Below are 27,234 nucleotides of genomic sequence, written 5' to 3'. Positions count from 1 at the left end.
TCAGATCGGCAGATTGGTGAGGTCTGGCATGCAGATTGGTGAGGTCTGGCATGCAGATTAGAGGATGTGGGATTTAGTGGTGCGCAACTTTTATTCAAACATAACTCATCAGTATGTAAACATAGGGATGGGACCTGCATCTGTGCTTTATGTGTGCAATGTCTGACCGCCGTTCAGACAGCAGGCTGTTATATTCAGCTAACAACAGGTACCAGGTACCTTTAAGAGATTTCTAACTGCCTGCTTTTAAGAGATTGGAGCTCCCCCTGCAGGTGGACAGTGCGAATTGCAGGGTATCCTCGTTCAACGCTGATTTCCAACGCAGATTACAGGCGAGTCCTCAGGCCTGATGAAAATCTCGTCCTGCCTGCGCAGGGACCATTGGGCTCGGGGTAATAGCGGATCGTGCTACTCCCGCCCAAAAACAGGCCCTATCCAATCTTTCCCCCGCGGAGTTTATCGGATGCAGAGACACAATAATGAGTGCTGATTATTTACAGTCTATGGGGAAACATCATCGAAGCCAACTCAATATTTTAACCACTTATCATTGGTGCCTTTCTAAAAAAAACTTGAATATATTCATTTATAAGGTAATTTAGTAATTATAATTTCTAACACTTGTAAAGTAACTCTTTTTACAAATCCCTTCTATGGAAAATGGTCAAAAGAAATCTCAATGTGACAATGTGAAGCCAGGCGTGATAAGGCACTGTACAACAAAATACCTTCTTTTCGCCCCACCCCATCATATAACAAGTGGTAACTGGAAAAATTGGCTTCTGTATGTAAAACAAAAGATGCTTTTGGTGTCTAGTTTCCTTTAGAAATTTCCATTTAGCTTACCATCAAACCAGACTGTCTAGTACTAAAATGGACAAGCAGCAATACTAGAGGTACAAGATCATTTGTGTAAACTATACTAAAGATGGCAAACACTAAAATTACAAGACATTCCAGACATTTCCTGCCCTCAATGTCTTAGATAAAAACTCACTTGTGTCATGGAATGTTACATTAATTTCACCCAACTACACTCCCCTCCCCACCAAAAAATTAACCAAAATTGCCCTTCCTGCCCAGGTGTAACCCAGCCTGCCTTGTCATTGAGGTTAAATTTGAGCAACTCAATTGCTATTTACGTTCAAATGTATAAAAATGGGCTCTCATGCAGACATACCACAAATGTTGCAGCTGCTGGTTTTCCAAATGGCTGCAGGCTGACATTCCACAGATAATATCCATGCCAGCTCACAGAATCTCCCCTTCCTGACATCAGTGCTTCTCTCCGCAATTGGTTGGATAGGATTTTTTAAAAACTCAAGGCTACTGACTGACCTTTGAACTGGAGACCCAGGCCTGCTGAGTTTTGTCAAGTGCCGCACAGTCCGTCTCTTCAGGGGGACACTCCACCAGCTGTTCTACTCGGATCTCGGACCTGCACAAGGGGCATCTGGCGGTGGGCTAGCAGAGACAAGCGGGAAGAAAAAGGAGGCAAACATAACGAGACGCATGCACTGATCATGCTTACTTAACTAACTCGCAAGAATTGAAGCTCCCGTGTTTACACTGATAAAGCATTTCGCAACATGCCTATACTACTGATCCTCTGAAATTCACCCCGCTTACACTGTGAGGCAGAGGTCAGAGGGCCACCGCAGCATGCTCCAGTGTCAAAAAGTCCTTCTCAATATCACGGCTCAAAATATTGGGTCATTCAACACTGCTGATGGTGGTCCATTTACCCGCCTTGGTTCCGTAACCTTTACTGCCTTTGCCTAACAAAAATCTATTAATCTCAGTTTTGAAATTTTCAATTGACCCAGCCTCAACAGATTTTTGGGGGAAAGAGAGTTCCAGATTTCCACTACCTTTTGTGTGATGAAGTGCTTTCTGACATCGCCCCTGAACGGCCTAGCTCTAATTTCTAGACTCCCCCACTAGAAGAAATAGTTTCTCTCTATCTACCCTATCAACTCCTTTGATCATCTTAAGCACCCCAATCAGATCACCCCTTAATATTCTACTGTCACAATGCCCTTCCGGTGGTACACAGCAACACCCGAGGTACGTTTCTAAGTCATCAGAGGCACTGGCACTTTTTAATATTACAGCAACAATATAATATAAATGCAGCAGTGAGCATTCAGTCCACCAGTGAACCCTTCCAACACATGCAGCAAAGCAGGACCAGCCTCACAGCCTGGCCTCCTGTGCAATTTTTCAGCGGGCATTTGTTAACACCTTTAAGGCTTTTATCATTCTGCACCATAAAGAGGAAAACTCTTCAGGGAAGTACTACAAATGATGTGAGATTTAAATTTTTTTTTAAGAATCACTTTGAAAATGTTCCCAGTTTAGTCGATTAGTGCAGCACACTTGCTCCAATGAACTCAGCCATTTCACAAGTGTCTTTTTTTCTATCATTGGTCAGTGTTCTCCATCAGTTGTCAGACCATCGACAAAATATCTTCTACAGCAAGTTTCTACTAGAACTTAAGTCCATCTCTTCTTACAAAAAAAATGTATACATAAATATTTAAGACCTTATCCCTAATAATTATTAAATTATAATGACAAGTCATCAGACTTATGTTTGTATTGAGAAAAATGCCACAGGACTTTATATCAAAAGATTAAAAGTATCCAAGGCTGCATTTAGACCACAACTATTACATTGACATGAGGGAGTTTTTGTTTGCATCAGCCTTAAACATTGTAGTGTAAATCCGGAGTTAGGGTCCAATCTGACTCTGGAGTGGAGCAAGACTTCCTCCTACAGGGAATTCCACTCCACTTCGCTCCAGTGTCAGGTTGGGCCTCGGCTGCAGATTTTCTTCTGAGTACAGTAGTGCACTGGTTATGGACTATGAGGTCATGAGTTCAAATCCTACCATGGCAAGTTGTAAAACTGGATTGAATAGATCATAGAATCTTAACAGCACAGGAGGCCATTCGGCCCATTGTGCCTGCGCTGGCTCTTTGAAAGAGCTATTCCATTTAGTCCTACTCCTCCACTCTATCGCCATAGCCCTGCAAATTTTTCCTTTTGAAATATACATCCAATTCCCTTTTGAAAGTTACTATTGAATCTGTTTCCACCACCCTTTCAGGCAGTGTATTCCAGATCATAACAACTCACTGCATTAAAAAAAAATTCTTTTGCCAATTATCTTAAATCTGTGTCCTTTGGTTACCAACCCACTCAACCAGTTTCTCCTGGTAATTTGTGGGCTAGCATCAGGAAAAATGACCAATGAAAGATACTGATTGTTGTAAAAATCCAACTGGTTACCAAATGTCCTTCAGAGAAGGGAGTCTGCCACCCCTACAAATAACTTCAGTTCTACTGTACGTAGTTGACTCTTAATACCCTGTGAAATGGTTTAGCCATCTACTCAATTGTAACAACTACTTCAAGAAGGCCCACCTCAAGGTAACTAAGGATGGACAATAAATGCAGCCTTGTCAGCATTACCAATATCTCAAGAGCAAATACAAAGAAAGCGTACACTACAACTTATTTAGCATCGGTATGAAGCAAAACCGCTTCGTAAATAAACAGCCAGAAATTTCCTCAGGCTTTTTCCCAATCAGCCGCCATAACTTCTGCGGAAGATTGGCAGAAACCCCGGATAGACACACGAACGAGGTTTACCCCCAAGTTACGGCAGCCAATCAGGAGAACCTCTGAGGAAATTTCTGGGACCAATGTCAACACAAACTTTCGTACAAATCTCCTAAAACCCATGAGTTACAGAAGTGTGTTTGCATAACGTCATACTCCTGAAATCCACTGACCTGCTCACTCCGAATAACCTGACAGATACATGGTCTGCAGTAAACATGGGCACAGTGCGTAATTACAGGAAAGGTCAGCGATTCCAGGCAGATGGCGCACTCTTCATCAGAGCCATAACTCAAAACTAGTTTAATCTTCTTCACCAACTTCTCCCGCAGTTCGTCAGGTGTGGCGTTGTCTATTAGAGAGAAAGAAAAAAAAGAGGGAGAGAGGGAAAGAGAGCGTATTGACCTCCATTTAGTACATTTCCATCTAATGAACAGAAATAACCAACTCTTCCAATTTTAATCATTTGTACAGACTCACATCTAACCAGACTATCAATAGACTTGTAAACAGGATTTCCACAGCAGGTTAACACAGCAGGATGCATTTCTTACAGTTTAGCAAATAGCCTTGTTTGGATAAATCATTAATTTGGATGGTGTGTATTAATTCCAGTGTTCTGTTTATTAAATTATATTAATTCAATACAAAAACTGGTATAAGCATGATGCAACAATGATATACATGTGCCATACTTGGAAGGCCCAGCTGGTTTAGATAACTAACTAGTTCAGTTAAGTGGCCGACCGCTTTACACTTAAGTAAAAACTCCAGAATTCTCCAATATTTCTTGCCTCTTAAACAGGGTCTGCAGCGCCTGCAATAGCCAAAGTGCTAAATGCATCAATGTATGGTTAATTACTCCAAAGCTCTCCGGGTCAGCCTCCCATCTTCCATAAACTTCAACACGTTCAAAGCTCTGCATTTTCCTTAAGCATTTGGGAAACAACTTGGCTCATTTTTCTACATTAAAAGGAACTAGACCAATGAAAGCTGTTGCTGGGTATGGTACCCAGCACTACAGACCAGCAAGATCACTTGTTTGTGCTGAGTTAGCTGAACTTGGCCAGATATTACAATTGCCTACACTGCCTCTCAATTAGCAACGGGCTGAGGAAGCAGCCACTTCTGATAGCTAATCAGTAACCCCTGCTGGAAGATGTGTGCGTGTCTGAATGTCAGGTGACACCAGTTAAAAACTAAATCAAGGGTAAAGTCAACCCCAGCTGCCGACATGCATCACACTGCAACACTGGCAGGGTTGGGGAACAACCTGTAACCGGGGCAGGGGGAAGAAATCAAGAAAGAGAGTGTTGCATTGATGTAGCATCTCACCTAGTCTGTAAACATCCCAAAATGTTCTACATAAATTACACTCACATCTAGTTGCAGCAATTGCAAAAATGCAGTAGCCATTTTCCATACAGCAAGACCACGTGATCAGCAACTGGATGAATGATTAGTTGATTTTTTGGTGGTGATAAATTGGGAGAGGAGTGTTGGCCAGGATTGGGAAATCTCCCAGCTCTTGTATGAACCCTCCTACAACTACTAGACAATAGAAAATGCTAGAAACACTCAGATCAGGCAACATCTGTGCAGAAAACGCCTGTTCTCTCCACAGATTCTGGCGGATCAGCTGAGTGTTTCCGGCATTTTCTGGTTTTGATTTAGATTTACAGCATCTGCAGATTTTTGCTAGACAATATACAGAGCAGTTTCAAAGTCTTATAGAATTTTACACGGTGAATTACTTTTTGAAACGTAATGGCTGCTGTTCATAGAATCTTGCAGCACAGAAGGAGGCCATTCGGCCCATCGTGCTACTCTTTGAAACAGCTATCCAATTAGTCCCACTCCCCTGCTCCTTCCCCATAGGCCTGCAATTTTATCCCCTTCAGGCAATGCATTCCAGATCATAATAACTCGTTGCGTAAAACAATTTCTCCTCATCTCACCTCTGGCTTTTTTGCCAATTACCTTAAATCTCTGTTCTCTGGTTACCGACCCTTCTGCCACTGGAAACAATATTTCCTCATTTTCTCTATCAAAACCCGTCATGACTTTGAAGGTCTCAATTAAATCCCCTCTTAACGATATTTACTCTAAAAGGAGAACAATCCCAGCTTCTCCAGTCTCTCCACATAACTGAAGTTCCTCATTCCTGTTACCATTCTAATGAATCTCCTCTGTACCCACTCCAAGGCCTTGACATTAGGAGAGTCTGTTGGCAGGCAAAGGGACGTCTGGTAAGTGGGAGGCTTTCAAAAGTGTGTTAACCAGGGTTCAGGGTGAGCACATTCCTTATAAAGTGAAGGGCAAGGCTGGTAGAAGTAGGGAACCTTGGATGACTCGGGAGATTGAGGCCCTAGTCAAAAAGAAGAAGGAGGCATATGACATGCATAGGCAGCTGGGATCAAGTGGATCCCTTGAAGAGTATAGAGATTGCCGGAGTAGAGTTGAGAGAGAAATCAGGAGGGCAAAAAGGGGACATGAGATTGCTTTGGCAGATAAGGCAAAGGAGAATCCAAAGAGCTTCTACAAATACATAAAGGGCAAAAGAGTAACTAGGGAGAGAGTAGGGCCTCTTAAGGATCAACAAGGTCATCTATGTGCGGAACCACAAGAGATGGGTGAGATCCTGAATGACTATTTCGCATCGGTATTTACGGTTGAGAAAGGCATGGATGTTAGGGAACTTGGGGAAATAAATAGTGATGTCTTGAGGAGTGTACATATTACAGAGGGGGAGGTGCTGGAAGTCTTAACGCGCATCAAGGTAGATAAATCTCCGGGACCTGATGAAATGTATCCCAGGACGTTATGGGAGGTTTGGGAGGAAATTGCGGGTCCCCTAGCAGAGATATTTGAATCATCCACCGCTACAGGTGAGGTGCCTGAAGATTGGAGGGTAGCAAATGTTGTGCCTTTGTTTAAGAAGGGCGGCAGGGAAAAGCCTGGGAACTACAGACCGGTGAGCCTGACATCTGTAGTGGGTAAGTTGTTAGAGGGTATTCTGAGGGACAGGATCTACAGGCATTTGGAGAGGCAGGAACTAATTAGGAACAGTCAGCATGGTTTTGTGAGAGGAAAATCATGTCTCACGAATTTGATTGAGTTTTTTGAAGGGGTAACCAAGAAGATAGATGAGGGCTGTGCAGTAGACGTGGTCTACATGGACTTCAGCAAAGCCTTTGACAAGGTACCGCATGGCAGGTTGTTGCATAAGGTTAAATCTCATGGGATCCAAGGTGAGGTAGCCAATTGGATACAAAATTGGCTTGACGACAGAAGACAGAGGGTGGTTGTAGAGGGTTGTTTTTCAAACTGGATGCCTGTGTCCAGCGGTGTGCCTCAGGGATCGGTGCTGGGTCCGCTGTTATTTGTTATTTATATTAATGATTTGGATGAGAATTTAGGAGGCATGGTTAGTAAGTTTGCAGATGACACCAAGGTTGGTGGCATTGTGGACAGTGAAGAAGGTTATCTAGGATTGCAACGGGATCTTGATAAATTGGGCCAGTGGGCCGATGAATGGCAGATGGAGTTTAATTTAGATAAATGTGAGGTGATGCATTTTGGTAGATCGAATCGGGCCAGGACCTACTCCGTTAATGGTAGGGCGTTGGGGAGAGTTATAGAACAAAGAGATCTAGGAGTACAGGTTCATAGCTCCTTGAAAGTGGAGTCACAGGTGGATAGGGTGGTGAAAAAGGCATTCGGCATGCTTGGTTTCATTGGTCAGAACATTGAATGCAGGAGTTGGGATGTCTTGTTGAAGTTGTACAGGGCATTGGTGAGGCCACACTTGGAGTACTGTGTACAGTTCTGGTCACCCTATTATAGAAAGGATATTATTAAACTGGAAAGAGTGCAGAAAAGATTTACTAGGATGCTACCGGGACTTGATGGTTTGACTTATAGGGAGAGGTTAGACAGACTGGGACTTTTTTCCCTGGAGAGTAGGAGGTTAAGGGGTGATCTTATAGAAGTCTATAAAATAATGAGGGGCATAGATAAGGTAGATAGTCAAAATCTTTTCCCAAAGGTAGGGGAGTCTATAACGAGGGGGCATAGATTTAAGGTGAGAGGGGAGAGATACAAAAGGGTCCAGAGGGGCAATTTTTTCACTCAAAGGGTGGTGAGTGTCTGGAACGAGCTGCCAGAGGCAGTAGTAGAGGCGGGTACAATTTTGTCTTTTAAAAAGCATTTGGACAGTTACATGGGTAAGATGGGTATAGAGGGATATGGGCCAAGTGCAGGAAACTGGGACTAGCTTAGTGGTATAAACTGGGTGACATGGACATGTTGGGCCGAAGGGCCTGTTTCCATGTTGTAACTTCTATGATTCCATCCTTCCTGAAGTACGGTGCCTACAATTGGACACAAAACTCCAGCTGAGGCCTAACCAGTGATTTGAAAAGCTTCAGCGTAACTTCCTTGCTTTTGTACTCTGTGCCTCTATTTATAAAGCCCAGGGTCCTGTACACTTTTAACAGCCTTATCAAGTTGTCCTGCCACCGTAGGAACAGGAGTAGGCCACTCAGCCCCTCGAGCCTGTTCCACCATTCAATTAGATCATGGCTGATTTTTACCTTAACTACCTTCAAAGATTTCTATAGGCAAACCCCCAGGTCTCTCTGTTCTTATACCCCCTTTAAAATTGTACCATTTAGTTTATATTGCCTCTCCTCATTCTTCCTTCTAAAATACATCACTTCTCTGTGTTAAATTGCATCTGCCATGTGTCTGCCCAATTCTCCAGCCTGCCTATGTCCTCCTGAAGTCTGCTGCTATCCTCCTCATTGTTTACTACTTTTCAAAGTTTTGTGTCATCTGCAAACTTTGAAATTATGCCCGCTATACCCAAGTCCAGGTCATTAATATCTATCAAAAAGAGCAGTGGTCCTAATACTGATCCCTGGGGGATACCACTGTATCCCTCTTGTCTAAAAAAAAACAACCATTCACCACTACTCTCTGCTTTCTGTCCCTTAGCTAATTTCGATTCCACGCTGCCACTGTCCCTTTAATCCTATGGGCTTCAATTAAGTAGATAAAGAAGGTGTCTGAAGCGGTCTCCAATTCCATTCGTGTAAACGTAATGGCGAATATCTGAGAGAACGCTGCTCCTACCTGAGGAACCCATTACAGCTGAAGAATTTGCAAACAGACGAGGATGGCAACACAGCTGCCTCAGCCAGACCAGGATTGCAAGGACATCGGCGTAATGTGTGAAAATGGACCCTTCACTGAAATATCTGAAAAATATTGGAGTAAGGATAAACATTAAACGGTGTGCTTGTGTTTGAAAGCAGCATGCTATCACAGCTCCGAGGTGAGCTGTCTCAGTCATTCCTGCCTCCTCACTGAAAACACAGGGCTGTCAGACTAAATTTCTGGCAGGCAGACCCAATTGACAAACCACAATTTTCCTAATATGCACAATAACCTGGGGCTGTACATGCTCAGCATGGGTTTTGCTTAAAAGAAGTCCAGCAAATATCTTGAAGGGTGTGGGCCCTCACAACATACTTGCTGCAGTGCACAGGACCTACGCACCAAAATTAGCTGTGCACCTCTCCCCCTTCCCTTTTAAAAAAAAATCGGACAAAAACCTGCAAGAGGGGTCAGAAAGAAGGCAGAAGACAAGTTGGGAGTGAAAAAGCGAGAGCAACAGAGCAAGAGGCGGAAAAGAATTGGAGAATTGGAAGGAAGTTTAGAGGCAGTTACAGGAAGGGAGGCAATTTAACTTTTTTGTCCAAGGGCAATGCCACAGGAGATCAAATTCTTTAATTAAAAAATAAAATTATGACTGCACTTACGCTTCTGTAAGGAACTTAAAATGAAATTTTGCACTTTGCTGGGATCACATACTGAGAAATTACAGGCCTTCAGCCCATGATTTTTTGGCCATTAAAATTAATCTCCCACTTATGCATTCATTGATTTACAGTCCCTTCTGATTAATTCACAAACCTAAGCAATCGAAGCCTGGCTATCAAATATAACTACTCGAGGCATGTATTCAATAACAAATGGTCATCTCTCCAAATATTTGCCCCGTCTCCGTTACGGCATATATAAAACATTAGCATCATAAAAGGTTAAGGTTGTGCAAGGGACAAAATGTAGCAAGACGACAATTTTGCACAGCCTCCACTTTCTGAACAGGAGGCTGGGATTCCTTCAGAGTCTCACCTGCCAATAATGGCCCGGCCTTCGTTCTTCACAGATTCGTATATTTGCTTCTCTTCATCAGACAGCGTTATATGTTGAACAAAGACAGTGCGTCCCGGGAGCTCAATTACAGGCTTGCCATTTACCTTGCTGGTTTTGGTTCTTCGCAAGGTAATGTTGTTTATTAATGCTTGTAGCCGTCTGAAGAACAAACATACAAACAAAAAAAAGTTAGAAACCTCTGGTTAAGAACACATCCTTCTCAGGACCGTAGAGAATATGATGGTTAGGGCACTACATTTGATACATCACCAGTATGGAGTTTTACACAGAAATTATAGCACAGAAACAGGCCATTATGCCCAACAGGTCTATGCCAGAGTTTATGCTCCACAAGCCTCCTCCCACCGTACTTCATCTAACCCTATCAGCATATCCTTCTATTCCTTTCTCCCTCATGTACTTATGTAGCTTCCCCTTAAATGCATCCATGCTATTCGTCTCAACTACTCCATGTGGTAGCAAATTTCACATTTTAACCACTCTCTGGATAAACAAGTTTCTCCTGAATTCTTTATTGGATTTATTAGTGACTATCTTATATTTATGACCCCTAGTTTTAAACTCCCCCAGAAATGGAAACATCTTCTCCACATCTACCCTATCAAATTCCTTCATAATTTTAAAGATCTCTTATAAAGGTCACCCCTCAGCCTTCCTTTTTCTAGAGGAAAGAGCCCCAGCATGTTCAGTCTTTCCTGATAGGTTCCGTTCTGGTATCATCCTTGTAGCTATTTATTTACACCTTCTCCAGTGCCTTCATATCCTTTTTGTAATAGAGGCCAGATCTGTGCACAGTACTCAAGTTTTATTTTTAATATGGAAGAGGAAAGGTAGAGAATATTAGCTCTGCACTTGCAGACTAATCACCACCAGCTATAAAATGCACTATATAAACTATGCCGGATTATGCAAACTTATTTTCTGAAAATAAAGCTGGTCAGCTTGGCAGTACTCTTGCCTCGGAGACACAGGCTGTGAGGTTCATGCCCTACTCCAGTACTTTAGTTGGAACAGGCTCAAGGGGCTAAATGGTTTACTCCTATGGGCTGACCTCCAGTGCTGTAGTAGAGGTTCTACCTTGTCAGAGGAGCTGTCCTTTGGCTGAGGTGTTATACTGAAGCACAGTTTGCCTGTTTTCAGTGATCCAGGTGGCTGTGCAAGATTGGCGCTATTGGTAGAGCAGCAGAGTTCTCCCCGTGTCCTAGCCAACATTCCTCCCTCTTATCAACACTACCAAACACAGGCTATTTGGCCATTCAACCAACTGTTGCTTGCACAATCTAGCTGTATGCAAATTGGCAACTATGATTTCCTATACAACAGTGCTCCACTTCAAAGTAAATTAGTCAAACGTTTTGGGACATTTCAAGGAAATGTTTTTATGTCTATTAAATTCTATTTATGCATTCTATAGAAAACTACTGGAATTACATTTTTAAAAAAAATGTTGGTGATGTCTATGAAATACAAAGTTTTGAAAGAAGTTTCTGTGCACTGTGTCAGCTTGTACATTGTGTATTCATGGACAGTGACCTTAGCAATACAGAAAATGGCTGCCCAGAAATGAACTGCCCCTGGGCCCTTAGTACTGAAGAAAATTATTTAGCTCAAACTACTCCATCACACATCACCTGCAAGTGATATTCTCAAGATGCATGTTGCATAGTCTGATTAGAGAAAAATATAGTGTTAAAAGCACATTTCAATGGTGGTATTAGTTAATTTTTTTTTCCCACAAGTGTAACGGTCAACTTCAGCCTCAACTACTTTCCAACACTCTTCTTCTTCCACCCTCCATAAACTCCAGCTTGCCCAAAGTACTGCCACATGTATCCTATCCAACACTAATCCACGTGTTCATCGCCCCTGTCCTCATTCAAGCCTCAGTGACTCCCGGTCCAACAGCTCAAATTTAACATCCCCATCCTGGTCTTTGAATCCCTCTATGGTCTCGTCTTCTCCTACTTCCACAATCTCCTACAGTCCTATGAACAATCTTCTCCAGCCTTATATTCCTCTGAACGCTTCTTATTTTGCACTCCAGACTCGTGTATTCCCCCTTCCCTTCACCCGCCTAGGTCCCACTCTCGGGATTTCCCTCCGCCCTTGCCCAATTTCAGTTCAAAATACTTACTTGAGCCCATGCTGATCTCCCATGGTTACAGGGCGTTGAATAGTCCGGTGCCACCACTGTCTGTCCGTAAATGGTTTCAATTTCAGGAATGAAAGAATGGACCAAAGATCCTTCAAGGAGTTTTGAATTGGAGTGCCTGCAGCAGAATTATATTGAATGAATAGCTACACGTCTTAATAATCCTTCTCCTACTCTGCGTTGAAAGTTGCTTTCAAGATAATACTTATGCAAGTCCCAGTTTAGAATATATGGATCCTTTGTGATATATTTTGTCTAATTTCTGAATCACAGCAACAAAAATATTCCCCATCTCCCAACTCTTCATGTCAAATCACCGGTAGACTTGACATAACTGCTGTTGTGACCATGACAGAATGAATGGAACAACCAAGGCCTTCAGAAAACCATGTTGGATGTTCAGACACTGCCAGACTCTCAGCACAATTACCCATTAAGTTCCAATGGTAATGCATAGTGTATAAACTAAGTTACATGGAGGAGAACATGTGCGTGTTAATTTAGCAGCGCTCTCACCTCTGGCTCCGAAGGCTGTGGATTCCAGCTCTCCACATAAGCCTTGGGCACATAATCCAAACTGACATTTCAGTGCACTATTGAAAGTGCTGCATTATCAGACGTGAGATGAGATGAGATTCTAAACCAAGATGGTGGGCTTGGTATTCTGGAGATCAAATGAACTGAAGGGCCTTCCACATCTGGACCTATCTGGTGAGTCACGGCTTCAGCTTTACCAGCATTTAAGCACAAAACAAGTTTAAATAAAACAAGCTCCCAGGCTGCCTCCAACGAGCAGTTTTCAAGTGCACAAGTAGCTCCCTTTATCACATTTAGGATTAGTAACAGTTCAGGAAGATCATCTTCCCTGTTTAATTGCAAAATACTCCGTGGATCTGCTGAGCAACCTAAAAATCAGACCCTCGGTGGTTAAACCTTTTTTTAAATTAATATCTTAACTAACTTACACCCAGAGTGCATTTTACAGTGCCTCCCACTGTATACCATACTGAGCTTCATATCATGATTGAGTATGCTACAATACTATAATATACATCATATTCAAGTAGCAGGTTTTTACATCCACAGGTCCACAACAGCGTATTAATCCATACAATTATTATTAATCAAAGCAATTTCAAAGCACACAAGCCTTTACACATTGCATTGCCAGTGACTTAAAGATGGATATGCATTAATGAAGAAGGGGAAAATTAGCTAGGGGTCCCTGCTCCTGATCACCATCCAGCTGCCTCTGCTGGAAGTGAGTCAGTGCGGATTTCAGACAAGAACAGCATCGGGCTCAGCTGTTTTCCTCTGCAGTTAAACAGCCTGCTCACCAGCAACCTTGAAGAACGGCCACTCGGATTAGGCACCAAAGGAGACAGCCTCCTGTGGAACCACATCCTCGCAAGGAGTCAACTTCTTCAGCATGGGAGGAGAGAAAATTGGAGGGAAAAAATGGACTGTACGAGAGATTATTCCCCCCACCTCAAAATATCAATACCACGGTCTGATTAGAAACAGATAAAGGGCACGGATAATGTGGCTTAATCTTAGGACTATTGCTCACTGCAGATTCCCTTCTATTGTTTATGACTGTTTCCTGAACAACCTCCGCCCCCCCCTATAAAATGAGAAACTTAGCGCTCACGTCTAACCGTCCATAATTATATATGTCAAGAAAACTGAATGTCGTTTTGGTTTGATTTCTAAAGGTTTTCAATTTAGTACACCTTTGTACAAATAAAGCAACAATGCAGTGTGCCATGGATGAGGGCACGGATCCGAGTGTCCTATTATACTCTGGGCCAGTGACATATTTACTAATTCATTTGCAGCTATTACCTCACGTCACACACTAAACATGTTAAAGAGACTAACCTAGCTACATCTATAATACTGCTGGCTTTCAATTGGCTTAAAAAAAGAAATGGTCTTGAGAGCTTGTTTTCACCCAGTCAAAACCCTGCTCCCCTGCCAAGTCGCTCCTTCCTCCCAGAGTAACTCAGTAAACAGTTTAAATGTTGGGTTTTTGTTTTTATTTTAAGACAAAGCTAGTACAGAAAAGGTTAGGTTTACTTAGTACAAAAAGCTTTAAAATGTATTAAAGTTGTAGAAACTTTCAAAGGGAGTCTCCCTGAAACATAAACCTGTCCTTTCTTTTACAGATGCTAGAAGACCTGTTGTGCACTTCCAGTATTTGCAGGTTTCACTTTTTATCTCAGTGTAGAAATTGTATTTTTTCCCCTCCAACCAAAAAGGTGAGAATCCCAATGAGATCAACGGTTCAGCACAATACACATCTCCGAGCCCTACCTGTTAACACCCATCTTCTCTCAGCATTTAGTGTGAGCGCTGCTTTAGTCTGCTGGGCATTTGGGTTTCGGATGGTATGCCCCTCATCCAATACCACACGGAGCCAGTTCACTTTATGCAACGGGCTGTCACTTCCACTCTGTCAGGATGAATTAATAATAATTACCACGAAGACGATAAAAGGATAAAAATCCTGTACAATTTATCTACCATGCGAGAATTATACAACTATTCATGGATTGGACACTATCCCTCAGCATCAGCTCAACACATTTCAAAGATAAAGTGAAATGAAAGGATATAACTCCATACTGCAAGGTTGCAATACAGCTGTCTGAGCAATGCTCTTTTGGTATCAGTATGTCACATTAAAAAAAAAATCAAGAACGTGAATAGCCCATTCAGTGCATCAAAGCTCAGCTCTCTTAGTACCCTAACACTCTCACTGTAGCATCCAACTGCATTTTAAATGCCCCTGTCCCTTTGCCTTTATTTTCTTGCTTGGCCCACTATTCCCATTATCACTCTTTCAAGTATACGTTTTAAACTTGCGTTTAACTAATTTAAATCCTCTGGGCCCATTAGTGTAACTTAATCTGACGCAATATTCTGTGTTTACTATTTAATCTATCCATTATTACAATATATCTAGCACCCTGCCCTTCATATTTCATGTTACATTCAAATCTCTTGCGTTGCACTTCAAAAAAAAATAAAAAGAAACAAAGGAGCCAGAATCTCTAACCTCTTGAGTAACTTTACAAATCACACTTAAATAAAGAAAACAACCCCAGGTTTTGGTTTTAAGCCTCAAGGGCAATTAAATTCCTATACCACCTAAAGGGGCAGATTTTCAACTTTCCATCCAGGGTGTAAAACTGGCATTGTGGATTGGCCACCCATTCTAGAAACCACCCGATTTTCATTTTGCTGGAAATCAATAGAAATTAAAGTTGGACGGTTTCTATAACGGGCAGACAATCTGAAAGTCCAGATTTACACCTGGGAGGCAAGTTGAAAATCTACCCCAATAATTGCTGCTAAGTAAACAGACATTGTGGCCTTGAAGAGACATGACAACACTTTGGGGGCAGAAAATACATTCTATATTATATTGTATAACATGGTTATAAAAATAGCATATTATGTAACTTAGTGAGCAATGCTCTTGTAAATGGGCTAACAATAAACATATCTTGATCAATGCTGTCCCCTATACCTTCTTCTCTCTAGGCTGCACAACATGAGCTCAGTCTTTTCTCATAACCCATCTCCTTTACACCAGGAATCATTTTTGCTGCTCTTCTTGGACCCTCTCCATTGCATGTACATACACACACATTTATATTATGCATGCACACATACCACTCATATATGCATGTGTTATACACAGACACACACATATATAGTGGAAGAAAATGCATAAGATATTTATTTAGTGATCTCAAATAATGCTGAGTTATAGTTTCAAACAACATGGTGCACAGAAAGTCAATCTTCATCCAAGACGTGTAATTCTCACTCAACTGACTGTTATGAGGCACAGTATAATGGGAAGCTACTTTTATTACAACTCTCTTGCATTATTAATTCTGTAGAAATACTGCATCCATGCCTGTTCGTCATCCTAACCCATGTGGGAATCAAAATGTTTTTGACCTCCCAGTTAATGTCAGCTCACTTCCCATTGCTTTTACTGTGCAAATTTCCACAGATACTGCAATACAGACCCAGGAGCTTCCTGCCATTAAATCATTTGATAATATAAACCTTGTAAGGTGGAAGTAGAGATGCCACAATTGACTGGTGCACCTTGTCTGGGCTGAGGAGCAGACAGTTCCTGTTACTGATCAATATTACCACTAGCTCAAGCTGAACAAGACTGTTCGCAAACTCAGTGCCCTCTTCAACCCTGAGCCAAGTTTCCAATCCCATAACTTCTGTCAATAAAACTGCCTACTTCCACCTCCAACATCACTCGATACGATTAATCCAACATTATGTCCCCCTACCTCAGCCCGTCTACTACTATTACCCACATTCACGCCTGTCATCACCATGCTCGTCTATTCCAATGCTTTCCTGGCCAGTCTCCTATCCCGCACCCTCCACAAAACGAGCTCATCCAAAACTCTACTGTCTGTATCTTATCCTACTCCCAACCCCGCTCGCCCATCAACCCCATCCTTAATGGCCTACACTGGCTACCGGTCCTTCAATACGTTAAATTTAAAATACTTGACCTGGTCTTTAAATACCTCCATTACCTCATCCCTCTCAGTCACTGTAACCTCTTCCAGCCCTACAACCTCTCAACCCAAACTCTCTGTTCTCCAGCCTCCAGTGCACCCCTGACCCCTTCACCCCACCATTGGCAGCTGTGCCTTAAGCTGCCTAGGTCCTACTCACTGGAATTCCCTCCTTAATCACCTCTGCCTCTCCACCTCTCTCTCCACTTAAAAGACCCTCTTTAAAGCCCACTGTTTTGACAACGTTTTTAGTCCGCCCTCCTAATCTCTCATCCTTTGGCTTGGAATCCATTTTCCTCATGCCTCTGAAGCACATTGTGACACTTTTTTTAAAATTCGTTCATGGGATGTGGGCATCGCTGGCGAGGCCGGCATTTATTGCCCATCCCTAATTGCCCTCGAGAAGGTGGTGGTGAGCCGCCTTCTTGAATCACTGCAGTCCGTGTGGTGACGGTTCTCCCACAGTGCTGTTAGGAAGGGAGTTCCAGGATTTTGACCCAGCGACGATGAAGGAACGGCGATATATTTCCAAGTCGGGATGGTGTGTGACTTGGAGGGGAACGTGCAGACGGTGTTGTTCCCATGTACCTGCTGTTCTTGTCCTTCTAGGTGGTAGATGTCGCGGGTTTGGGAGGTGCTGTCGAAGGAGCCTTGGCAAGTTGCTGCAGTGCATCCTGTGGATGGTACACACTGCAGCCACTGTGCGCCGGTGGTGAAGGGAGTGAATGTTTAGGGTGGTGGATGGGGTGCCAATCAAGTGGGCTGCTTTATCTTGGATGGTGTTAAGCTTCTTGAGTGTTGTTGGAGCTGCACTCATCCAAGCAAGTGGAGAGTATTCCATCACACTCCTGATTTGTGCCTTGTAGATGGTGGAAAGGCTTTGGGGAGTCAGGCGGTGAGTCACTCACCGCAGAATACCCAGCCTCTGACCTGCTCTCGTAGCCACAGTATTTATATGGCTGGTCCAGTTAAGTTTCTGGTCAATGGTGACCCCCAGGATGTTGATGGTGGGGGATTCGGCGATGGTACTGCCGTTGAATGTCAAGGGGAGGTGGTTAGACTCTCTCTTGTTGGAGATGGTCATTGCCTGGCACTTATCTGGCGCAAATGTTACTTGCCATTTATGATCCCAAGCCTGGATGTTGTCCAGGTCTTGCTGCATGCGGGCTCGGACTGCTTCATTATTTGAGGGGTTGCGAATGGAACTGAACACTGTGCAATCATCAGCGAACATCCCCATTTCTGACCTTATGATGGAGGGAAGGGCATTGATGAAGCAGCTGAAGATGGTTGGGCCTAGGACACTGCCCTGAGGAACTCCTGCAGCAATGTCCTGGGGCGGAGATGATTGCCTCCAACAACCACTACCACCTTCCTTTGTGCTAGGTATGACTCCAGCCACTGGAGAACTTTCCCCCTGATTCCCATTGACTTCCATTTTACTAGGGCTCCTTGGTGCCACACTCGGTCAAATGCTGCCTTGATGTCAAGGGCAGTCACTCTCAGCTCACCTCTGAAATTCAGCTCTTTTGTCCATGTTTGGACCAAGGCTGTAATGAGGTCTGGAGCTGAGTGGTCCTGGCGGAACCCAAACTGAGCATCGGTGAGCAGGTTATTGGTGAGTAAGTGCCGCTTGATAGCACTGTCGACGACACCTTCCATCACTTTGCTGATGATTGAGAGTAGACTGATGGGGCGGTAATTGGCCGGATTCGATTTGTCCTGCTTTTAGTGGACAGGACATACCTGGGCAATTTTCCACGTTGTCGGGTAGATGCCAGTGTTGTAGCTGTACTGGAACAGCTTGGCTAGTTCTGGAGCACGTTAAAAAGGTGCTATATAAATGCAAACTGTTATATGAAAATTGTTTCTACGGTGTGTGAAATAACAAATAGATCAGCTCTGGGGACTAAGATTTTGTGTGTTATGCACTGATGAAAGTTGTGCTGGAGTCTGAAATTTCCCTTTAAGAACAGTTCACTGGTCAGAAAAGTAAAGCAAAAAGCTCAATTTGGCAAGTGCTGATTTTTCAGTGAAATATTTTGATCAATTTTCACGCATCACAGATTTTACCTGAAAAATGTGCAATCTTCAAACACTTATGGGTTTCAATACCGTACCGATTTAATATTCAGCACCTACCCCATAATCGACTGTCAATGTATTATATGTGGTCAGTACTACGTCCTGTTCTGCAAGGAATGCTGCTCCCTTATTTCTCTCAGAGCCGTAATAAAGATACATATTCATCTTCACGTCAGGATATAAATGTCGCTCAAATTGATCCTGAAAGACAGGTTTGCATTCTAGTTATTTCAACTAGTTTGTACTTTGTACTTTTTGGCATGACTCAATAATCTGCCACAACGTACTTACAATCCAGTTACTGAGCACAGACAGTGGACAAACGATCAGGGTCGATCTTGCCTTTGTGTTAGATGCTGTCTTAGTGATGGTCTGTGTGCTTGTACAACCTAAAAAAAGGTAAAAAAACACATTAAAATGCAGATATTGGAAATCTGAAATATAAACAGAAAATGCTGGAAAACGTTTAGCAGGTCAGGCAGCATCTGTGGAGATAGAAAAGTAGGGTTAACCTTTCAGGTCGATGACCTTTTATCAGAACTGAGGAAAGAGATGTGGCTGTTAAAGCGAGTTTTAGCAGACACACGATCAAACACGAGAAGGGAAACAGATAGCAATAAAGTGAACAGGTCCGATTAAATGTTATTGACCTGAAATGTTAACTTGGTTTCACTCTCCACAGATGCTGCCTGACTGCTGAGTGTTTCCAGCATGTTCTGTTTTTGTCTTATATACTCACCTGAAGTACTGTACACATCTAGATTTTAAATCTAATACGGTAATTTTATGAACCTAGTCACTGCATTAAGATTGTTGCAAAACAGATGCATGGAGGTAGATTTTCAATTTGCCTTCTGGGTGTAAAACTGGTGTTGAGGATTGGCCGCCCGTTTGATTTTCATTCCGATTGATCTCAATAGAAATAAAAATCAATAGTTTCTTACGCCCAGGAGGAAAGTTGAAAATCTACCCCACCGTGTTTTGTGTCAAAGGAATGGACAGCTATCTGAAGAATCATCCTGCGCTGCTCTTGTACACTCAGTTCAAGAACGTCACTGGAAGAAATCAGGAGCTAGTCAACTGCCTACCTTGATGGTCCGGGGCAAAATAACGGAAGGGGAGAAGGGGTGTAGATGTGGACAAGTTTAACTGTACAGTACAATGGCCGATGCTGAGGAAATGAGATTGTGGAGGTGGCTGCGAAAGCTGGTAGCAGAGTCCTGGGAAACCCGCAAAAAGGCTAGGCCCAACTCCTCGGTGCCAGCAAAGTCAGTATCCCACAAAGCCGATACATATCCTGTGATGACTCTGGCTGCACTGAAAACCCGGTTCTCAATCCTAGATTCAGTAACAGCCCAAAGCCATGTAGACTGGTGGGCTACTGAGGAGGGTCTACTCCATGCCAGTGTCTGCCCCCTCTCAACAAAGATGTGGCTGAGCTGTCAGCCCTCTACTGAAGCAGCGCAAGAGCTGCCACAGCTCCATCTGTATAGAAAGCAGGCAGAACACATACAGCTGGTGGAATACTTTTCCCAGCCAGTGTTGTGACCTGTAATTCTTTTCACTCAAAGGATAACACATGCTTGGAATAAGTTAAAAGAGCCGGTCACTGCAGCACGCAACATAAATAGTTCAAGAGACAATTAGGTGCATTTCTGGAGAGAGAGAGAGAGAGAGAGAGAGAGAGAGAGAGAGAGAGAGGAGTTTCAGGGGTATGTTGGGATAGTTGATCGGTCAAACAGGGGTGGACTGATTAATGTGTTTCTAATGTTTTTTGTACACAAGTTCAAATACAGACTTAAATCATTTGCTGAAGCAGGGCAATAGAAGCACGCGTCAGACTGTGAACAATCTGACTGCCTGTTGGTACAACTCCCAGCATAATTCCTCCACCTCATTTTTTGCAACAAGGTCAATTTTGGGAGACATGTGTCCTTATTACAGATCTTTGCAACTGTACCCTGTGATTATAACAACCATCACTGATTACTATTCTCTCCTTTTCAAGTACCCTTATGCCATGCACAATTACCCAGCGCGAGTCCAGATGGGAGACACGCTCCCATGCTTTTCTCTGCTACTAATGAGGAGAGAATGGGTCTGGGTTATTTGTCCTCATTGCCCTACCGACCTGTGCTACACTACATAGCAACGTGCTGACTCACTAACTCTTGGCCATACAGTTTATGCTCACCATCACACAGGATCCATTACTCAAGAACTCCCGTAGTTACTGACATAAGGTTAATTTGGGTTTTTCTTTCATCAGCAACTGTCCCGTGTATTGTGGTGTGTCACCAAACTCCTCCCCGCAGTGCACAAAATGAGAAGTAACTCGAGTGCCCGCAGATGGAGCAGTAGGTTATTGAAGTAGTTCAGTACTCGCCCCTGTGCTGGGGGCAGGAACTCTGTGCCCAGCCACTTGACGCCATCCTTCATTATTTTCAAACACCACGGTGCTATGGCAAAGGCAAGTCAGCTGTGGGTTAAATAATGCCCCGAATTATAAATCAAGGCAAGTGCAAAATCCCTAGAGTCTCTTTCAGCCGGACATAAATTAAACTGAAAGGGGTAAAAACTGTTAAAAATTTGGCAACATTTCTGACCAATGGCCATTTTCTGTTACCAGATGTCACAAGTATTCTTTGTAAAAGTATAGTTTCCTACACTTTGACACCACTTTCAAAAACCCTTCTTTTCATTTGTTCCTTTGATGCCCCACCCATACCATTTCTCCCCCGCTCAGCATCACTGTTTTCTCCTTAATCTAAAAGGGCTTTTACAGGTCTTCCTGCAATGAGGAGCACCATACAAATGCAAGCTCTTGTGAAATATTGGAATGTGGCATATGTACATGTTCCACTAGCACCATCTAAAAGGCACTAAAAGGTATTGCACCTCTTAATTTCTCTTCAGATATTTTATTTTTAGCACGAATATTAAATGAAGTGGCAAAGGCCATAATGCGAGAAACTACTGGGGTAGAAAAGTCTACAACAGAAAGTGAGAAATACTGGTTAGGTGGCAAAAGAACCGGGGGGGGGGGGGAAGAGAAATGCTTTTACTCAGTAAGTTGTTATGATCTGGGAATGCACTGCCTGAAATGGTGGTAGAAGCAGATTCAACAGTAACATTCAAAAGGGAATTGGATAAAACCTTGAAAAGGAAAAACTTGCAGGGCTGTGGGGAAAGAACTAACTGGACAGCTCTTTCAAAGAGTCGGCACAGGCACGATGGGCCGAATGGCCTCCTTCTGTGCTGTACAATTCTGTTCTATGATAGGAGATGCCAAGCTTGTAAATTGTAGTAAAAGGGAAAACTTAGGTATCTATTGAGCTACAGGGAAAGAAGGATGCAAGAGTAGGAGATGGAGCAATGAGTTTTGATTTGAACATGGCGAGGATGCAGTGCAGTGAATTTGGAGCTTAGGAGGAAAGGCGAGAAGAAAGCGGACGTCTGCTCACTGTGCATTTATTATTTCCAATCTCCAGAACAATCACAGGTGGTCATTGTACAGCTCCAGTGTTCGAATAAAGCTGCCGACGCTCGCTCTTCCAGCTCGCACGTGGCCACTTATGTGAGGTGCTAGAGGGCAAGCGGCCCGAGGGACCGCAGCCCGCTGAGGACTGAGCACCTTCAGGTGAGAGCCGGAGAGGAGGAATCGCCAGGAAAAGGATTCAGCACCTTCAGGCAAGTGGAGGAAGGGAGGGGGGAAAAAAAAATCAACTCAAGTTACCTGCACAGACCAAGCATTACCTTTTTTGATCTTTTTCAAGGTGGAACTTGATCCGCCAAGTGCTGCTGCAAAATCAACATCCTCCATTACGCCACATTTAGACTGTGACTTGTTTTCAGTAACTCCTGTCACATAAAAGATTTTTTTTTTAAATTTAAAAATAAGAACAGCTATTTCAAGTAGACTAACCATGATTTTTTTCCTTACTTGCCACAGATATTCTTCCAACAGCAAAAAAAAGGGGGTTGGTTCCATAAGGAAACCATTCTGTAGATCATCTGTTCGACCACCTCTCCATCCTCTTTAAAAAAAAAACCCAAAATAACAACCAGCAAAACAAATCTGTGAAGGGTATTATTGGGATTGAAAAATGAATGAGCGTTTCCAGCATTTAGCATCTAGCCCACCTAATATAGCACTGCAGTGGTTCAAGAAGGTAGCCCACCACCACCTCAGGGCAACTAGGGATGGGCAATGCCAACCTTGCCAGCGATGCCCACATCTCAAGAATTTTTAAAAAAAGTTTATATTTGATGTGTCACAACTTCCCAATCAGAACTTTTACCATAGAATTATAGAATGATACAGCACAGAAGGAGGCCATTCAGCCCATCATGCCTGTGCCAGCTCTTTGAAAGAGAACTACCCTCTTTAAAATTAAACTCAGCTCAGATCAGGGATCCAAGCTGGTCATGGGTATCTAACAAATAAATATATGGAAAATAATGGTTTACCTTTTCCCCCACTGTTTGAAGGCTTCCACTCCGCTCTTTTACCCCTCGCACTTTTCACTTGTGCTTTCACTGGGAAAATAAATGATAACCATGTGACATTTTTCAAAAGAAAAGACTTGCATTTATACAGCGCCTTTCACGACCTCAGGAGATCCCAAAGTACTTTACGGCCAATTAAGTACTTTTTTGAAGCATGGGTACTTTTATAATGTAGGAAACGCGGCAGCTAATTTGCGCACAGCAAGGTCCCATAAACAGCAATGTGATAATGACCATGTAATATGTTTTTAATAATGTTTGTTGAGGGATAATTTTAGATGGGGCCCTGGCAAAATGAACCAAATTAATAAATGCAATTAATGAAATAGCTCCCCGTTGCAGACTTGCCTTTCTTTTTTGGAGAGGCCCAGTCTGCGTCCTTTTCAGAGTCACTGCTGTACGAGTATTTAACTCTCTCTTTTTTCCTGTGCAAAAAAAAAATTCTAGTTTATAAAATGTAATCGAAAAATAAAAGCAGGGAAAAGGAGTAAAGAATTCTCAAAAACCATCAGTCAAAAGAAAACAAAAGACTTGGATTTATATAGCGCAGTTCATGACCTCAGGTCGTCCCAAAGCACTTTACAGCCAATGAAGTACTTTCGAAGTGTAGACACTGTTGTAATGTACTAAAAGCGGCAGCCAATTTGCGCACAGTAAGCTCCCACAAACTGCAATGAAATAAATGACCAGATCATGTGTTTTAGGCGTTGGTTGAGGGATAAATGTTAGCCAGGACACCGGGAGAACTCCTTTGCTCTTCGAAAAAGTGCCGTGGGATCTTTGGCATCCACCTGAGAGGGCAGACGAGGCCTCAGTTTAACGTCTCATCCGAAAGATGGCATCTCCGACAGTGCAGCACCCTGTCAGTACTGTCACTGGTAGTGTCAGCCTAGATTTTGTGCTGAAGTCTCGAGTGGGATATGAACCCACAACCTTCTGACTCAGAGGAGAGTGCGCTACCATTGAGCCATGGCCGATACAGTCAGCAGGTTTTTAGTGCTAAAGATAACAAGTCTTGTTTACGGAGTGCAACTTGTTGCAGAGTACTCTGCAAGGAACAGATTTGAGGCAGTGGTCAGAAAACCCCAGGTGACTCAGTTGCTTTTTGCAGTTATATTTCTTACTTGCTGGTTTGCTCTGTTTGAATTTCAGAGGCCTGGATGTTTGGTAAGAGTTGTTGAAACATAGAGTTGTTGAAACCTCTGTGGTGGGGAAACTTTTAGAAATGATAATCCCGGACAAAATTAACAGTCACTTGGACAAGTGTGGATTAATTAAGGAAGGCCAAAATGGATTTGTAAAAAGCAAATCGTGTGTAACTAACTTGATTTGAGTTTTTTGATGAGGTAACACAGAGGGGTGATGAGGGCAATATGGTTGATATAGTGTATACGGACTTCCAAAAGGCGTTTGATAAAGTGCCACATAATAGGCTTGTCAACAAAGTTGAAGCCCATGGAATGAAAGGGGCAGTGGCAGCGTGGATACGAAATTGGCTAAGTGACAGGAAAGAGAGAGTAGCGGTGAACGATGTTTTTCGGACTGGAGGAAGGTATACAGTGGTGTTCTCCAGGGGTCGGTACTAGGACCACTGCTTTTCTTGATTAATATTAATGACTTGGGACTTGGATGCACAAGGCACAATTTCAAAATTTGCAGATGACACAAAACTTGGAAGTATAGTGAACAGTGAGGAGGATAGTGATAGACTTCAAGAGGACAGACAGGCTGGTGGAATGGGCAGAAACGTGGCAGATAAAACTTAATGCAGAAAAGTGTGAAGTGATACATTTTGGTAGGAAGAATGAAGAGAGGCAATATAAACTAAAGGGTACAATTCTAAAGGAGGTGCAGGAATAGAGAAACTTGGGGTTTTATGTGCACAAATCGCTGAAGGTGGCAGGGCAGGTTGAGAAAGCGGTTAAAAAAAGCATACGGGATGCTGGGCTTTAAAAATTCGAAGTTCTCAGCCGAGGGCTCAATTTCTGCCCCACTACCAAAACGGACCCCATTAGTCTCGCGGCGGACACAGAGGAATTCATCAGGAGAATGAGGCTCCGGGAATTCTTCCACAAATCCCAAGATTTCAGCAGCGAACCCAATGAGACAATCAACGATCCGGAACAGCAGACAGAGGGATCCGCGGTACAGCAACTGAAGAAGAAAGAGTCAAACTGGACTCCTCCAGAGGGTCGCTGCCCTCAGCTTGACATGTATGCTCAAGCTGTCAGGAAATGCGTCAATGCCAGATTCATCAGCCGCACTCAAGACAGTCCAGAATGTCACCCGAGCACAACGGAACGCCATCAACGCTCTCAAGACCAACCGCAACATCGTCATCAAACCAGCGGACAAAGGAGGAGCCATAGTCATACAGAACAGAACGGACTATTGCAAAGAAGCATACCGACAACTGGACAACCAGGAACACTACAGACGGTTACCCGCAGATCCGACCAAAGAACACACCCACCAGCTCAACAAACTGATCAAGACTTTCGATCCAGACCTTCAAAGCATCCTACGCGCTCTCATCCCACGTACTCCCCGCGTGGGAGACTTCTACTGCCTCCCAAAGATACGCAAAGCCAACACACCCGGACGTCCTATCGTATCAGGCAACGGAACCCTGTGTGAGAACCTCTCTGGATACGTCGAGGGCATCCTGAAACCCATCGTACAGGGAACCCCCAGCTTCTGTCGCGACACTACAGACTTCCCACAAAAACTCAGTACCCACGGACCAGTTGAACCAGGAACACTTCTCACCACGATGGACGTCTCGGCACTCTACACCAGTATCCCCCACGATGACGGCATCGCTGCGACAGCATCAATACTCAACACCAACAACAGCCAATCTCCGGACACCATCCTACAACTCATCCGCTTCATCCTGGATCACAATGTCTTCACCTTCAATAACCAGTTCTTTACCCAAACACACGGAACAGCCATGGGGACCAAATTCGCACCCCAATATGCCAACATTTTCATGCACAAGTTCGAGCAGGACTTCTTCACTGCACAGGACCTCCAACCAACGCTATACACCAGATACATCGACGACATTTTCTTTCTATGGACCCACGGCGAAGAATCACTAAAGAGACTACACGATAACATCAACAAGTTCCATCCCACCATTAAGCTCACCATGGACTACTCCTCAGAATCGGTTTCTTTCTTGGACACACGAATCTCCATCAAAGACGGGCACCTCAGCACCTCACTCTACTGCAAGCCCACGGACAACCTCACGATGCTCCACTTTTCCAGCTTCCACCCTAACCACGTCAAAGAGGCCATCCCCTACGGACAGGCCCTGCGAATACACAGGATCTGCTCAGACGAGGAGGAACGCGATGGATACCTACAGACGCTGAAAGACGCCCTCGTAAGAACGGGATATGACGCTCGACTCGTCGATCGACAGTTCCGACGGGCCACAGTGAAAAATCGCAAAGACCTCCTCAGAAGACTAACACGGGACGCAACCAACAGAGTACCCTTCGTCGTCCAGTACTTCCCCGGAGCGCAGAAACTACGCCATGTTCTCCGCAGCCTTCAACATGTCATCGATGACGACGAACACCTCGCTAAGGCCATCCCCACGCCTCCACTACGCGCCTTCAAACAGCCACCCAACCTCAAACAGACCATCGCTCGCAGCAAATTACCCAGCTTTCAGGAGAACAGCGTCCACGACACCACACAACCATGCCACGGCAACCTCTGCAAGACATGCCAGATCATCGACACAGATACCACCATCACACGAGAGGACACCACCCACCAGGTACATGGTTCATACTCCTGTGACTCGGCCAACGTTGTCTACCTCATACGTTGCAGGAAAGGATGCTCCGGAGCATGGTACATTGGCGAGACCATGCAGACATTGCGACAACGGATGAACGGACACCGTGCAGCATTCGCCAGACAGGAGGGTTCCCGCCCAGTCGGGGAACACTTCAGCAGTCAAGGACATTCAGCCACCGATCTCCGGGTAAGCGTACTCCAAGGCGACACACGACAACGCAAAATCGTCG

The 27,234-nt window shown here is 43.7% G+C and overlaps 1 protein-coding gene across 3 annotated transcripts in view; it reads right to left on the bottom strand.

Annotated features, from left to right (window-relative positions):
• hltf (helicase-like transcription factor) overlaps positions 1–27,234 on the bottom strand; it is a 73,123-nt gene that overhangs the window by 16,844 nt on the left and 29,045 nt on the right. For all 3 annotated transcript variants that reach the window (XM_067995008.1, XM_067995007.1, XM_067995009.1), the window contains exons 11-21: positions 23,531–23,607; positions 23,144–23,212; positions 22,430–22,534; positions 18,965–19,062; positions 18,731–18,874; positions 14,340–14,478; positions 12,006–12,141; positions 9,830–10,009; positions 8,765–8,889; positions 3,802–3,980; positions 1,339–1,464 (exon numbers count right to left, since the gene is read on the bottom strand). In XM_067995008.1, the coding sequence (XP_067851109.1) occupies positions 1,339–1,464; positions 3,802–3,980; positions 8,765–8,889; positions 9,830–10,009; positions 12,006–12,141; positions 14,340–14,478; positions 18,731–18,874; positions 18,965–19,062; positions 22,430–22,534; positions 23,144–23,212; positions 23,531–23,607 (1,378 nt within the window). The remainder of the gene's footprint in view (positions 1–1,338; positions 1,465–3,801; positions 3,981–8,764; positions 8,890–9,829; positions 10,010–12,005; positions 12,142–14,339; positions 14,479–18,730; positions 18,875–18,964; positions 19,063–22,429; positions 22,535–23,143; positions 23,213–23,530; positions 23,608–27,234) is intronic.

Source organism: Heptranchias perlo, chromosome 13 (assembly GCF_035084215.1).
Source record: "Heptranchias perlo isolate sHepPer1 chromosome 13, sHepPer1.hap1, whole genome shotgun sequence".
NCBI lineage: Eukaryota > Metazoa > Chordata > Chondrichthyes > Hexanchiformes > Hexanchidae > Heptranchias > Heptranchias perlo.
This window is presented reverse-complemented; position numbering and strand designations above follow the sequence as displayed.